Source organism: Aureococcus anophagefferens (genome assembly GCF_000186865.1).
Source record: "Aureococcus anophagefferens unplaced genomic scaffold AURANscaffold_4, whole genome shotgun sequence".
NCBI lineage: Eukaryota > Pelagophyceae > Pelagomonadales > Pelagomonadaceae > Aureococcus > Aureococcus anophagefferens.
The window spans coordinates 2,415,425-2,430,298 of NW_008705564.1; the positions used below are offsets into that span (position 1 = coordinate 2,415,425).

A 14,874-nucleotide genomic window follows, 5' to 3' on the forward strand; every position below is an offset into this window, starting at 1 on the left:
GCTTCGCCAGCACCTTCCGCGCGAGCTTCGGCTCGTCCAGGTGGCCGGCGAAGGCCTCGGCGACGCGCGCCGCTAGTAGCCGCAGGGACGCGAGCTTCTCCGCGGCGTCGAACTCCGCCGCGCGGTCCTCGGAGCCCGCGGCGTCGAGAAAGTCCAGGCACCGCTGCAGCAGCCCCGCGCGCGTCTCCGGCGCCACGCGGCCCAGCAGCGTCGCGAGCACGTCCTTGACGCGCGCCGCGCAGGCCGCCGACGCCTCGTTGCCGCAGCGCATGGCGAGCTGGGCGAAGAAGGACGCGCCGTGCTCGTCGACCGTCGCCGGCGGCAGCGCGCGGAGCGCCGCGGCGAGCGCGTCGAGCGCGGCGAGGCGCCCCTCCTCGTAGGCGTAGTCGAGCCCGAGCAGAAGCTGGCCGAGGTGGTGCTTCGCGCGCTTCTTGCCCATGGGGTAGGTCAGCACGAACTTGAGGAGGATCGCCGACGCCCGCTTCCGCTCCGCGCGCTCGAGCGACGTGACCTGGAGCTCCGCGACCTACGAGACGCGTCGGTGACGAGTTTCCTTCGTCGAAATCTCTCGAAACTCGTCGGGACGCCGTCCGCGACGGCGTCCATGACGTCGTAGATCTCCGCGACGACGACGGGCCGCCGCACCATGGCCAGCAGGAGCGCGTAGGTCGCCGCGCGGTTCGACGCGAAGGAGTCGTCGTCCGCGAGCGCGGACTCGGAGAGCGCGGCGCGCACGGACGAGGCGACGGCCTTGAGCTGCGCGTCGGCGAGCGACACCTCGTAGCCGTCGTCGCTCTTGCCGCCGAGGAGCGCCGCGAGCATCTTGAAGGCGCCCTGGGCGCCGTCGCCCACGGGCGCGCCGCCGAAGCGCGAGCACCGCCGCAGCGTCTCGAGCGCGACCTTGGCGAGCCGCGGCGCCCAGCGCGCGGCGCCCTCGAGCTTCCAGCCCAACAGCGCGGACGCGACGGCGACGACGCCGAGCTGGAGCTCCTCGTCGCCCCGGAGGCCCCGGTAGGCCCGCGCGAGCATGCCGAGCAGCGGCGTCGCCGTCGCCTTGACGGCGTCGTCGCAGCTCTGGAGCTTGTGCTTCCGGAGGCCGAAGCGCAGCAGGTGCACGGCGAACCTCGACTTCTCGTCGCGGACCGCGCGGCGGTGCGACGCCCGCTCGAGGACGCCGCCGTGGCGGTCCCGGCCCGTGAGCTTGGGCGCCGACGCGCCGTCGATGACGGCGACGTTCTCCTGCTCGCGCTTGCGCTTCCGCGCGAGCGCCTCGGCCTTGGACGACGACGCGTCGCCCGCCGAGGGCAGCCACGCCGTCGCGGCGCCCGCGTTCGTGCGCACGCGCCTCGGCACCATGTCGGCCTCGTCCATGGCCAGCGGCGCGAGGGACCCGTCGTCGGAGTCGTCGTCGGAGTCGGACTCGTCGACGTCGGGCGCGGCGTCGCGCGTGACGACGCCCGTCCGCGTCAATATGGCCACCGCGTGGTAGACCAACTCCCCTCCACACGACGACGGGTTCGCCGCGAAGCCCGCGGCGACGCGCGCGACGGCGGCGCGGCAGCGGCCCGCCTCCGTCGCGCGCGCGTCGTCCTCCTCGCCCGCGCGCTGCGCGAGCGCGTCGAAGAGCGGGCGGACCAGCGCGTGCGCCGCGCTCCGCGCGACCGGCGCGTCGTCCGGTGCGCCGGCGTCGCGCGTCGCGTAGCTCGGCCGGTAGAGCACGGATTTCGCGAGCAACTCGAGCGACTCGTAGGTCCGCGAGACGACCTTGGCCGCCTCGGGCACGCCCGACGCGGACCCGGCCTTGTGGTCGCCGGCCGCGCGGCCGTCGAAGGTCTTCGCCGCGGAGCCCAACAAGTCGTCGACGAGGAGCTCGACGAGCGGGGCCACGCCCGCGTCTAACGAGTGCGCGCAGGCCGCCGCGGCCGCGTCCGCGACGGCCGGGTCGTCGACCGTCGCCGGCGCGGCCGCCGCCTCGTTCCCGATTGCGCCGAGCGCGTCCGCGCCGGCGCTCTGGAGCGCCGCGACGATGGAGTGCACGGCGGCGGACCGCACGGCGAGCATGTAGCCGCTGTGGAGCGCCGCCTTGAGCTCCCGCAACACCAAGGGCAGGCACGTCGGCGACAGGAAGACGACCATTTTCGCGAGCGTCGCCCGCCCGACGTCGCGCTGCGTCGCGTCGCGGTGTCGGAGCCCGCCGCAGACCGACACCACCAAACCCCGCGTCTCCGAGTCGCGCGCCGCCGCGGGCAGCTTCGCGGCGAGGCGCAGGATCGCGAGGGCCACGGGCGCGCGGAGCACCTCGTCGCGCGCGCCCGTCTTTTTGGCGCGCACGGGCTTCTTCAGCAGCCGCCGCGCCGTCGGCAGGAGCCAGCCGTGGAGGCCCGCGGACACCTTGTCCGCCTTCGGGGGTTGGGCGGGCGCGTCGGCCTCCTCCTCCTCCTCCTCGGCGTCTTCCTCCTCCTCTTCCTCGTCCTCCTCCTCCTCTTCGACGTCCATGGCGTCGTCCGCGCCGTCGAGGAAATGGAAGTTGTCGAGGACGTGGCAGAACGCCGCGACGAAGGTCGCCTCGAGGGCCTTGCTGCTCTGGAGCTGCATGTCGCGGAACTTGGGCCTCTCCTTGCGGCTCGCGGCGCCCGACGGCGCCTGCTGGCTGTTCGCCTTGGGGCGGCTCAACCGCTCGTGGAGCCGCGCCTGGTTCTCGACGACCGTGGCGAGACGCTTCGCCAGTTGGCCGTAGCGGCTCCAGGGCAGCGCCGACGCCACGACGCCGACGCAGGCCGCCGCCTCCTTGACGAGCGCGTCCTGGGCCCGCGCGTCGTAGAGGGGCTGGAGCGCCAGGGGCAGCAGGAACCGCGCGGCGTCGCCGCGGGCGGCGTCGTCGAGGTCAACCGACGCGAAGACGGCCGCCGCGCGCTTCAACGCGCGGGCCCGCCGGTGGGCCTGGAGGTGCGCGACGTTCTCGAAGAGGTCCAGGTCCGCGTTGTCGTTGGCGAAGCGCTTGAGCGCCACCGCGGGCGCGAGGAACGTCGCCGACGACTTCGCGGCGGCGGCGCCGAGCGCCGACACGGCCGCGCGCCGCGGGCCGTCGTCGCCGAGCTCCAGCGCCCCCATGACGTGGGGTAGTAAGCAGGTCGTCGCGACCCACTCCGCCGTCCAGGTCTTGCCGTGGGACGCCGCCGCCGCCGCCGCCGCGAGGAACGCGCGCGACGCGCGCGCCGCGCCGTCGCGGAGCGCGGCGTCCGAGTCGCGCGCGAGCGTCTGGAGCAGCGCCACGACCGGCGCGGCGCCGAGCGCCCCGACGTCGGCGTCGGCGAGGAGCGGCGCCCAGGCGCCCGCGTCCGCCAAATCCTGGAGCGCCGCGCCCGCTTTTTCGAAATCCGGCGCGCCGTCGAGCGACGACTCGTCGACGGCGACGAGCGCCTCCACGAGATCCGCGCCCGCTTTCAGGCTCGGCGCCCGCAGGTCCTCGTGGCCCCGCGCGAGGTCGACAAACGTCAGCGCCACGGCGCGCACGGCGTCGCCGCGGTCCGACGCGGCGAAGAGCTCCGTCGACCGCCGCTTCCGCCGCGGCGGCCCGAGGAGCGCGACGAGCGACTGCGCGTGCGAGAAGGGCCGCGCGACGCGCGGGAAGAGCGCGCCGAGGCACGTGCGGATCGTGTCGCGCGTCGTCGCGATGGACGTGTCGTGCGCCGCGCCGACGATCTTCAGCCGGGGCACGAGCGTCGCGGCCAGGCGGCTCGCGTCGCCGTCGCCGAGCGGCCAAAAGTTCGCGTCGGCCGCGGGCAGCGTCGCCAGCTCCGCGACGCGCCGCAGGGCGTTGAGCGCGCGGAGCTGGGTCTTGTTGAGCCGCCGCGCCGCGGACCCGTCGAGCGCCCTGCCGAGCGCCGCGACGACCGCCGCGGCCTCGGGCCGCAACAGCGCCGCGCCCGAGGAGTCGTCCTCCGCGAGGAGGCCGCAGACGCCGTCGAGCGCGAGTTTCGCGTCGGCGGCGCAGGCCGCGAGGGCCGCGACGGCCCCCGGCGCGACGGCGGCCCGGAGGCTCGGGTACGCGCATGCCGCGGCGACGACCTCGAGGAGCGCGGGGCTCCGCGCCTGCCCGCCGGAGCTGCCCGCGAGCGACGCGAGGTGCGACCCGAGGGGCGCCCAGAGCCGCTCCTTCAGGCCGCCGTCGACGGCCCAGAGGACGTCGGACTCCGCGAACTGGTCCAGGAGCTCCTTGCAGCACTTTAAGGCCAAGTGCCGCTCGCGCTTCCGCCGCGACTTCGACCCGTCGACGACTTCTTCTTCGTCGTCGTCCTCCTCCTCGTCCTCGACGGCCTCCTCCTCGGCCTCGCCCCGCGCGGCGAGCACGGCGAGCACGACGCCCAGGAACGTGCCCGCGTGGGCCTCGACGCGGTAGCCGAGCTTGGCGACGACGGCCCGGAGCAGCTGGAGCAGCCCGGACACGCGCGACTCGGAACACGCCGCCACGGCCCGCTCCGCGTCCTCGCGGCCCCGGAGCGGCGCCAGAGAGTCGAGCCCGCCCGACGGCAGCAACGGCCGGAACATGAGCACCAGGAACGCGTCGAGCTCCGACGGGTCCAGCGCCGCGAGAAAACTCAGGATCGTCGCGCGCCGCGCGGCCGGCGACGCCTTGCGCCGGCCGCCGACGGCCGCCGACTTGGCGCGGAAGCGGCCGAAGAGCACGCGGCAGAGCACGGGGATGAGCCCCGCGCGGTGCGTGTCGTCGATCTGCCAGCCGCCGGCGCCGGCCTCGACGGCGCCGACGCCGCGGGCCTCGCGCGACGCGCCGAGCTTGACGAGCGTGTCGCGCAGCGTCGCGTCGTCCAACAGCGCGGCGACGCGCGCCGCGTAGGGCGCGAGGTGGGGCACCTTGTAGGGCGCGAGGCACTTGAGCGCCAGCGACGCGACGTCGCCGCGCGGCTTGCCCAGGAGGCGCTCGTAGACGGCCCGGAGCGCGTCGCCGTGGGGCAGCGACTTCGGCGCGGCCGCGCCGGCGAAGACCCTGAGCAGCGTCTCGAGGCGCCGGTGGCGCGCCGCGCCGGGCAGGGGCGCCGCGCGGCCGTAGCGGTCGCCGCAGGCCCGCGGCAGCAGCGGCAGGATCTCCTTCGCGTCGGGATCGCCGCCGTCGTCGAAGAGGTCGACGCGGAGGAACGTGACGAAGAGCTCGACGGCGGCGCGCGCGCCGTCCGCGGACGCGCCGCCGACGGCGCCGCAGGCCGCGGCCGCGTCCCAGGCCACGGCGTGCGACCGGTCCGCGTCCAAAGCGCCGTCGTCGTCCGCTTCCCAAACGCCGCTCGCGCGGCCGCCGCCCGTGGCCGCGTCGTCGTCGCGCGCGGCCCGCGCGAGCGCACCGGCGAGGTCCGCGGCGTCGGGCTCGCCGCCGCGGCGCTTCTTCGACGGCGCCGCGGCGGCCGCGGACGACGCGCGCTGCAGCAGCGCCAGGAGCGGCGGCCATTTCGCGCCCGGGTCCAGGGCCGCGAGGACTTTGGTGGCGTGGGCCCAGAGCGGCTCGAAGCGGACGGTCAGCAGGCCGCAGCAGTGGCACGCGAAAGACCGCGCCGCCGCCGCGCCGAGCGCGCCGTCGCCCCGGCGCCGCGCGAGGGCCTCGGCGACGCCCAGGAGCCGCGCCATGGGCCGCTCCGACGCGAGCGCGACGGGCAACGCCTCGACGGCCCCGCAGAGCCGCAGCGCAAAGGCCGCGCCGCCGTCGGAAGGTTCCGAAGCGTCGAAGGCCGCGACCGTGAGCTCCGCGTCGCACGGTTCGCCGAGCGCGGCCATGAGCTCGAGGGCCAGGGCGCGCGCGGCGCCGCTCGGCGCCGCGAGGCGCGGCGCGACGGCGTCGGCGAGCGCGCCCGCGGCGCCCGGCGCGTTGAAGGCCGCGGCCGCGCCGTGGCGCCGGATCGTCTCCGCGGCGACCCGCAGCGTCGCGGCGCTGCCGAGCGCCGCGGGCCGCCCCGTGAGCGCCGCGATCAGCGGCGCCGCCGCGCGCGCGGCGACGTGGGGCTGGCCCAAAGCGTCGAGCGCGCGGAGGCCCGCGGCGCGGACGACGCGGAGCTCCGCGGTCTTCTCGGACTCGAAGGCGCGCCGGCTGCAGGCGTCGACGAGCTGCGCGGCGAGGGCGGCCACCCGCGGCCCGGCGGCCGCGCCCGCGAGCGCCGTCGCGACGTCGAGCGCGGGCAGCGCGGCCGCCTGGGCAGCAAAAGGGTGATTCAACGTCGCTTCAACGTGAGTGTTCCGCGCGCGCGCGTTCCGGGAAAAGCATCCACGCTTCGAGGCCGTTCCGAGAGATGATCGCTCGTCCAAGAATTAGCCGAAACGAGTGGAAAACGGCCGAGATCGGAGCCTTTGAAGTTGGGAATTTCGCTCTCTTTTGCTGCCCTGGCGGCCGCGAGCGCCGCGGCGTCGACGGCCCGCGCCGCGGCCTCCAAAGGCGGCGCGACGATCTCCGCGGCGACGCGGTCGAGCAACCGGCCCGAGCCCCGCTTCGCCGCGCGCGCGGCGACGGCGAGGCCCGCGGCGGCGTCGCCCGCGGCCGCGGCCGCGAGCGCGGCCTCGAGCGCCGCGTCCGCCGCGGCGTCGACGCCGGCGCCGGCGTCCTCGAGGTCGTCGAGCGCGTCGAGGACCGCCAGCGCGTCGCGCGCGCCGCCCGCTTGGAGCACGCCGGCGACCCAGGCCTCGCCGCGCGCGGCCGCGACCGCGCGGAGCGCGCCCTGCGGCGCCGCGGCCGCGCCCGCGAGCGCCGCCCGGACGAGGGCCCCCGCGTCGCGCGGCGCGGCGCCCGCGCCGGCGCCGGCGACGAGGCCGTCGAGGAGCGCGGCGAGGCGGTCGCAGCGGTCGCGCGCTAGAGCTCGCGGCAAAGCGCGGTCGACCTTGAGGTCGTCGTCGCGGTTCGTCAGGAGCCGCGCGCGGCGCCAGGACACGACGGTGGCGAGGCGCGCCAGCGCGTCGCCGAGGGCCGCGTCGCCCGCGGACGCGCGGTTCGCCGCGCCGTCGACGACGGCCGCCCACAACGGTTCGACGTCGTCGCCCGGCCGCGTCGCGTCGAGCAGGAGCGTCAGCACGCGGTCGGCGACGGCGCCGCCTCGCGCGAGCACGACCCCGAGCACGTCGCCCGCGCGGCTGTGGAGCCGCCCGCCGACGCCGACGGCCAGCTCGAAGAGCAGCCGCGCGAGACCGTCGCGCGATCGGGCGACGACGGCGGCCCGCTCGTCCCGGTCCCGCAAAGCGACGGACAGGAGCTTCCGCAGGTGCTTCGCGAGGACCTTGGGCTTGCGGATGCGCCGCAGGAGCTTCGCGAGGACGCGCGCGCCCAGGGCCCGCGCGTCCTCGGACTCGGCGCCCAAAAGAGCGCCGTAGTGGCGCCGCGCCGCGGGCCAGCCCGCCTCCGCGCCCTCCAGGAGGCCGTCGGCGCAGTAGCGGAACACGTACCCCAACGCGTCGCTCGCGGCCTTGGCGACGGGCGGGCTCCGGTCGCCGACGGACGCGGCCAGCCCCGCGACGAGCGCCGCGAGCGCTTCCGCCCCGAGCGCGGGGCCCGCGTCGCGCGCCAACACCGACGCCAGCGAGTAGGCGCCGGCGACGCGCGTCGCCGGGTCCGCGAAGGCGGCGCCGAGCACGGTCGCGATGCGGTCGCCGTTGTGGAGCACCTCGGGCAGCGACTGCGCGAGCGGCCACAAGGGCTCGTGGACGAGCTGTAAAAAGTCCTTCCGCTTCTCGAGCTGGCTCAGGCGCAGCAGCTCGCTCCTCAGCAGGCACGCGCGCCGCGGGTCCACGGCGCCGCCGGCGTCGCCGTCGAGCGCCAGGCGGTAGCCCTCCTCGCCCTCGACGAGCGCGACCGTGTCGTGCTGCGACGTCGCCCGCGGCGCCGCCGCGAGCGCCGCGAAGCGCTTCTTCGGCGCCTGGAAGCGGATGCGCTTCTCCTCGCCGTCGATCTCCGCCTCGGCGCCGGACGGGTCCGCCATATTGGGTCGAGTCGCGGTGCGGCAAAATGAGTTACAAGCTACTCATCGCCTGCGGCCGAGCTCTCTTCGGACTGCAGCATGAACTCAGTTCATCCTCGGAGTGGCCCGCGCGCGGCCGCCGCGCGGCGAAGGGCTAGGCCTAGGGCTGGAGGTGTATCACAGGCTCCTTACTTGTCGATGGGGCTCAGGCGTCGCGCTCGCTGCGCCAGAATTCGAACGCGTGGATGAAGATCTCCTCGGGGACCTCGGAGAAGAGGCGCTCGTACAGGCGCACGCTCGACGGCGACGCGCGGCCGCTCTCGCGGAGCGTCGGCAGCTCGCGGCGGAGGGCGAGGAGCTGGTTTCGCGGCGCGGCGACATACGCGGACCAGCCGCCGGCAGCGCGGACGCGGGCGAGGAACGCGGCATTGTGCGAGCTGTGGTAGCGGCGCGCGTGGGCCTCGGGATCTTGGCCGTACGATAACGCGGTCGAATTGCGCGCGTCGAGCGACGCGCCGCGGCTGAGGAGGAGTTTGCACATTTTGATCCGGCTGTCGCGGGCAGCTCGATGGAGCGCTGTACAAGAATTTTGATCGCGCGCATCGACGCGAGCGCCGGCGTCCAGCAGGAGGACCGCTGCGTCGCATCGGTCGTCACAGGTGGCGAAGTGTAGTGGCGTTGACCCGGAATCGTACGTCGCCGCTTCCACGTTCGCGCCGTGGTCCAGCAGCCATCGAATGGCGGAACACCATCCGTAGCGCGCGGCATGATGCAGGCGCGTGACGTGCAAGTTGTGGAAAAGAATGGTAGCATCGATGTCGCGGCCCTCGCCGGAACCGTACCACGCCCGCGTCTCGTCGAGGAAGGCACGCTCTTCGTCGTCCATCCGCTCACCCTTGCCCTTGCCGCCAAAGCGCTTCCCACCGCCGCCGCGGCCTATTCCGCCGCCGCCGCGGCCCTTTCCGCCGCCGCCGCCGCCGTTCCCGGCGCCGCCGCGGCATTTCCCGCCACCGCCGCGGCCCCCGCCGGACCCGATGAAGGCCCCCTCAGCGTTCTCCATGCTTTACTCCCGAGCTATTTCTTCAAGTGGCATTCACTTTAAAAAAACGATCGCCTTCTCGAACGATGATGATGGCTGCCCCGACGCGCCTAGCATGCGTCGCCCTGTCGTTGTGCTTGCACGCTCGCGCCTACACGGTGGAGCCGCTCTCGTCGGCGCTGGGCGTCGAGGTCGTCGGCCTCGACCTGCGGTCGCCGCTCGACGACGACACGGTGGACGCGATCACGGCGCTGCTCGACGCGCACCTCGTCGTGTGCTTCCGGGGCCAAACTTCGCTCACGCCGGAGCAGCAGGTCGCCTTCACGAAACGCTGGGGCGCCGTGGAGCCGCACCCGCTGGGCTCGCGCGAGGAGATCCACCCCGCGGGCGTCCCCGAAGAGGTCCTCGTCGCGCAGAACCGCCTCGTCGACGGCGACTCCGTGCGCAACGACATCTGGCACACGGACCTGAGCTGCATGCGGGGGCGCGGCGTCGAGCAACGGGACTGCGTTTTCGCGCAATGCTGAGAAGAAACTTCTTTAGGCCCGAGCCCGTCGCGTACACGGCGCTCCTCGGCGTCGAGGTCCCCCGGGAGGGCTGGGGCGACACGCTCTTCGCGAACACGCGCCAAGCCTACCGGGGCCTCTCCGAGGGCTACAAGGCCCTCGTCGACGACCTGCGCGCGGTCCACAACACGATGCACTTCGAGCGCGCGGGCAAGATGGAGAACTTCACGGCCTCCGCGTCTTCCGTGCACCCGCTGGTCCGGACGCACCCGCGCACGGGCGAGGACGCGCTCTACCTGTCGGGCAACTTCATCGACCGCGTCGACGGCATGGGCCGCGACGAGAGCCGGCCGCTCGTCGACGCGCTCATCGCCCACGCGACGAGCCCGATCTACACCTACCGCCACCGCTGGCGCGCGGGCGACCTCGTCATGTGGGACAACGCGGCGACGATGCACTACGCCGTCTTCGACTACGCCGCGGGCATGGCCCGGACGATGCATCGTACGACCGTCGCGGGCGACGCGCCGTTCCGCGCGCGCTAGGGCGGCTTACCGGCGCGCGCGCCGCTCGAGGCGCGCGGGGGCCGCCTCGCTCAGTTGGGCGCGACGAGCTTGTTGTAGAGGGGCATGAGGGCCAGCACGGAGAAGGCCGCGGCCGTCTTCTTCTGATGCGCGCGCAGCCGCGCGAGGACGCCGCCGTCGCCGGCGCCGGCGACGTCGCTCGCCGACGGCAGCGCCGAGTCGTCGACGGCCTCCACCGCCGGCGACGCCGGCGGCACGCGGTACTCGGCCGTCGCGAGGACGTCGGCGATTTTGAGCTTCAGCGCCGCGACGTCCGTCGCGGGGAACTCGAAGGGGCAGGCGGCGCGGACGGCGTGGTCCGCGGGCAGCGCCGTCGCGCCAAAGGCCGCGGCGGCGGCGAAGACGACGAAGAGCAGCGTCCCGAGCCAGGATCCGCCGCCGGCGGGGCTCGCGGGCGACGCGCCGACCGCGGCGTCCTCCATCTGCGACGGCCAGCGCGACTCGCCCGTGCTCGTGTTCAAAAAGTAGCGGTTCCCCGTCGCCGGATCCTCGTGCGTCTCCCACACATCGCCGGAGGCCTCCGTAACGGTCTCCGTCGTCGCCGCCATGCGCATCCAATGAAACACGAATCAGATTCGGCCGGCCGCGGCGATGATGGCGGGCAGCCCAAACTTCACACAATCGCCGATTGGCAAGAATACACAAGCTCGGCGCCTTTCAAGGCGCGCCGTCGCGTCGCGAGCCAGCGCTCCGCAACCGCAATCGCTCGTCGCGACCCAGCAGCTCCGCAACCGCAATCGCTTGTCGCGACCCAGCAGCTCCGCGACCGCAATCGCTTGCGCACCGATGCAGCCGGCGCTCGTCGCCCTCGCCGTGGTCCTGGCCGCGACGGTCGCGGGCTTCCACGCCCTGTGGACGCACCTCGTCGCCGTCATCACGACGCTCCTCGTGGTCGCGCACGACGGTTCCGACGCCGGCCCGGTGGCGACGGCGCTCGGCGCCGCGACGGTGACGTACCTATCCATCACGATCGGCTGGTACGGCGTGCTCATCGTCCGGCGCCGCGACGACTTCGTCGGACGAGCGATGCACGGCTGGCCCAAATGGATCATCGAGCACGTGCTCGTCGGCTGCGGCGTCCTGCCGCCGGGCTCGACGGTGCCCTTCGACGAGACGGGCGTGCCCGTCGCCGTGCGCGTCGCCTACCATCTCCTCGACCTGTCGATCCACTTCTTCCCGACGCCGTACTTGCTGCAGACCTACGGCCACCTCGTCGCGCGCGCGCCCGTCGCCTACGCCTGCCTCGGCTTCGCGGCCACGCGCCTCTGGTGCCTCGCGTGCTCGCTGCACGACGTCTCGCTGGACCTGTCGCGGGGCCTCGGCGGCGCGAGGCTCCGGCGCCGCGCGGCCCCGGCGCCACAGCTCTTCCTCCGGGGCGCGCTCTTCTCCGCGATCTACGGCCTCGTGCCGCCCATCGGCGACGGCGCCATCTGGACCGCCTACGCCGGCGAGGTCGGCGCGGCGGTCTGCTTCGTCCTGGCGAACGCCGCGGCGGGGCCGTTCCCCGCGGCCGCGTTCCGGCGGCTCGGCGGCGCGGACGTCGTCGCCCCCGGCACGATCGTCGCCGCCGCCGCCGCCTCCGCCGCGGTCGGCGCCGCCTTCGGCGCCTGGGGCGCCGCGACGATCTTCGCGCGCGTCTTCGCCGACAACGCGAAGCGGCGCTAAGGGGGGGGTGCTTATGCTGCTCGAAGCGGCGCTAAGGGGGGATGCTTAGTATGGCGCTCGCGCGCTTGCTTCACACGTCGTCCTCGAAGACGTCGTCGTCGTCGAGCTCCATGTCGTCGCCGGCGACGGCGCCCGGCTCGACGTAGGGCGGCTGCGCGCGGACGACGTCCGGGCTCATGAGGGGGAAGGTGCCGGAGCTCGACGCGCGCGACGCCGGCGACGGGATCCCGGGCGCCTTCGGGCTCTCCGGGGGGCTCCGCTGGCGGTGGAGGTTCTCGGCCCAGCCCTGGCGGTCCGGCACGGCGGCGTAGGGCGCGGGCGACCGGTCGCTCGAGGTCGCGGCGGGCGCGTAGGGCCCGGGCGCGGCGGCGCCGGAGGCCGCGTAGGGCGCGGGCTCGCGGTCGAAGCCGTAGGCCGCGCGCTTCACGCCGCCCCGGCTCCCGCGCGCGGCGAGGACCGCGCCCGCGGCGGCGAGCCCGCAGCAGAGGAGGCCCAGCACGACGACGACGACGATGAAGTCCGTCATCGGCAAGGCGCCGACGGTGGCCCCGCCGCCCTTCTTCTTCGACGACGACGCGACGGCCGTCGGCGCGGCCGTCGGCGCGGGCGCGGGCGCGGCCGTCGGCGCGGGCGCGGCCGTCGGCGCCGGGCGCGGCGCGGGCGCGGCCGTCGGGCGCGGCGCGGTCGGGCGGGGGGAAGGGGGCGACGCGTATTCGACGACGCGGTAGAAGTCCGCGCCCTTGTGGATCTCGTCGCGGCAGTTGTCGACGTTCTTGTCCGTGCCGCACTCGCCGTCGGACTCGCACAGGTCGCCGGCGACGAGGCCCGGCGTCGCGCAGTCGCGGATGTCGAGCTCCTCGGGGCAGTCGGGCGAGTCGCGCGCGAGCGCCTCGAGGCTCGGGCACCCGAGCGCGCACTCCGCCGTCTGGACGCAGCGCCCGCCGTCGACGCGCCAGCAGCAGCCCACGCACGCGTCGTGCACCTCGCACGCCGGCGCGGGCGCGGGCTCCGGCTCCGGCGCAGGGGCGGGGGCGGGCTCCGGCGCGGGCTCCGGCGCCGGCGCCGGCGCGGGCTCCGGCGCGGAGGGGTCGACGACGCGGTAGACGTCGGCCTCGATCCCAACCTCGCCGCCGCAGTTGTTCAGGCCGTCGGACGTGCCGCACTCGCCGTCGCCCTCGCACAAATCGCCGACGACGAGCGACTCCGCCGCGCAATTGACGAGGAACTCGAGCGAGACCGTCGCGGGGCAGTCCGCCGCGCCGACGGCCGCGAGCGGCGCGCACGCGGGCGCCGGCGCGGGCGTCGGCGCGGGCGTCGGCGCGGGCGTCGGCGCCGCGACGGCGCGGTAGACGTCGGCCTCGATGCCGACCTCGCCGCCGCAGTTGTTGAGGGCGTCGGACGTGCCGCACTCGCCGTCGCCCTCGCAGAGGTCGCCGACGGCGAGCGACAGCGCGCAGCTCACGAGGAACTCGAGCGAGCTCGACGCGGGGCAGTCCGCCAAATCGACGGCCTCGAGCGACGGGCACCGAGGGTCCTCCGGCGCCGGCGCGGGCGCGGGCGCGGGCGCGGGCGCCGCGACGAGCACGTAGAGGTCGGCTCCGAGCCCGTACCCCGCCCCGCAGTTGTTGATCTTCTTGTCGGTGCCGCACTCGCCTGCGGGGACGAGCGAGCGTCGTCGGTACGAACGATCGCGCGCGGCCAATATCGCGCGATGTTTCAGGGGACGCGGAGGTCGTCACCGTCGCCCTCGCACAGATCCCCGACCCGCAGACTCTCGTGGTCGCACGAGTGCAAGGCGAGGATCTCTTCCTCGCTCAACGGCGCACACTCGGCCTCCGTCACCGGACGAAGCGATCGGCCCTCGCAGGAGAGCCGGCGCCGGTGGGGCGCCCCGACGCGTGCGACGACGGCTCGCACGATGAGCGCGATGAGCGCGAGAGCACGGGCGCTCATGTTGTGTAACTGCTCAAGATTGGGGAGATGTGTGCAAGGCTGAGGCAAATTTGCGGCGCGCGCCGGGCTCGCCCGTCCGGACTCTCCGGACTCGTCCTGCGTCCCAGGTCCTCCGATACCCTTCCGATGGACGCCAAGTGGGACGCCTCGAGGCGGCCCGCGACGGTCCGGCCGGCCCCGAGCTGGCACGCCGAGTGTCGCAGGAGTGGTTAGGGCGGGCGGGGATGCGGGGGCTTTCGCGGCGCGACCGTCTTGGCTAGATCTTCGCGTAGGCGGACTCGTCGTCGGACATGTCCATGTCCATGTCGACGTCGTAGTCGTCCTTGGGGTGCGCGGGCGTTTCGCGCGCGGGCTCGGCGCCGTAGGCGAACTCCTCGTCGGCCGCGGGCGACGCGGGCCAGTCGTCGCGCGGCGAAGCGTCCGCGGCGTAGTTGGGCCCGTCGCGCGAGTAGTCCTCGGCCGGCGCGTCGCGGTTGTAGTCCGCGTAGGTCTTGGGCGGCGCGCCGTAGGCCTTGGAGCGCGACGGGAAGGAGAAGGAGTTGCCGTTGTCCGCCTGGTACTTGGCGACGAGGCCCGCGCAGACGCAGCAGCCGAGCGCGACGACGCAGATCATGACGATGACGATGATGCCGTCGACCTCGCTGAGGCCGTCGATGATGCCGTCGTCGTCGGCCTTCTTCTTCGACGACGACGACGACGACGGGCCCCCGGCCGCGAGCTCCGTCGTCGCGACGGCCTCTCCGTCGACGACGCGCGCGTTCGCGAAGGCGGCTTCGTCCTCCGCGGCGAGCGCGGCGAGCCAGTCGTCGGCCGTCGCGGCGGCGAGGCGCGCGGCGGCGGCGGTGGCCGCGCCGCTCGTCGCGAAGACGAGCTCGTACGAGACGACGACGTTGTTCCGGAAGCCGAGGGCGCCGTCGACGACGTCGGGGTCGCCCGCGAGGCCGACGATCGCCTCCACGAACGCGTCCTCGAAGGTCTCGGCGTAGGCGGCGCTCATGCCGCTCAGCGTCACGGACCCGACGACGACGGGCCGGTCCGGCGGCGACGCGGCGGCGCACGCGAGGTCGCACCGCTCGCCGAAGACGAGCTGGCCGATGGCGCCGTAGGCGCACTCGACGAGCGCCTCGTACTGGCTCGCGCAGGGGGACACGTCCGCCACGGGGTAGCAGGCCGCGACGAAGGAG

At 74.8% G+C, this 14,874-nt stretch overlaps 4 protein-coding genes across 4 annotated transcripts in view; 1 reads left to right on the forward strand and 3 right to left on the reverse strand.

The window, feature by feature from the left end:
• Nucleotides 1–7,964, reverse strand: part of AURANDRAFT_71075 (hypothetical protein) — a gene marked incomplete at both ends in the record, with an annotated part of 8,776 nt that extends 812 nt beyond the window's left edge. The window contains 3 exons of the mRNA XM_009036263.1: nt 14–526; nt 586–6,192; nt 6,321–7,964. Of these exons, the coding sequence (XP_009034511.1) occupies nt 14–526; nt 586–6,192; nt 6,321–7,964 (7,764 nt within the window). The remainder of the gene's footprint in view (nt 1–13; nt 527–585; nt 6,193–6,320) is intronic.
• Nucleotides 7,965–8,451: 487 nt separating this feature from the next.
• AURANDRAFT_7726 (hypothetical protein) lies at nt 8,452–8,724 on the reverse strand (the record flags this gene model as incomplete). Its single annotated transcript, XM_009035918.1, has 1 exon — nt 8,452–8,724. A coding segment is annotated over one exon (273 nt), but the record flags the coding sequence as incomplete, so codon positions are not given.
• A 413-nt stretch (nt 8,725–9,137) lies between these two features.
• On the forward strand, nt 9,138–10,021 carry AURANDRAFT_5093 (hypothetical protein; the record flags this gene model as incomplete). Its single annotated transcript, XM_009035897.1, has 2 exons — nt 9,138–9,473; nt 9,533–10,021. Coding segments are annotated over 2 exons (825 nt in total), but the record flags the coding sequence as incomplete, so codon positions are not given.
• Nucleotides 10,022–10,083: 62 nt separating this feature from the next.
• Nucleotides 10,084–14,823, reverse strand: AURANDRAFT_71076 (hypothetical protein; the record flags this gene model as incomplete). The annotated part of the gene is made up of 3 exons (XM_009036262.1): nt 10,084–10,590; nt 11,814–13,271; nt 14,001–14,823. Coding segments are annotated over 3 exons (2,787 nt in total), but the record flags the coding sequence as incomplete, so codon positions are not given.
• Nucleotides 14,824–14,874: the final 51 nt, after the last annotated feature.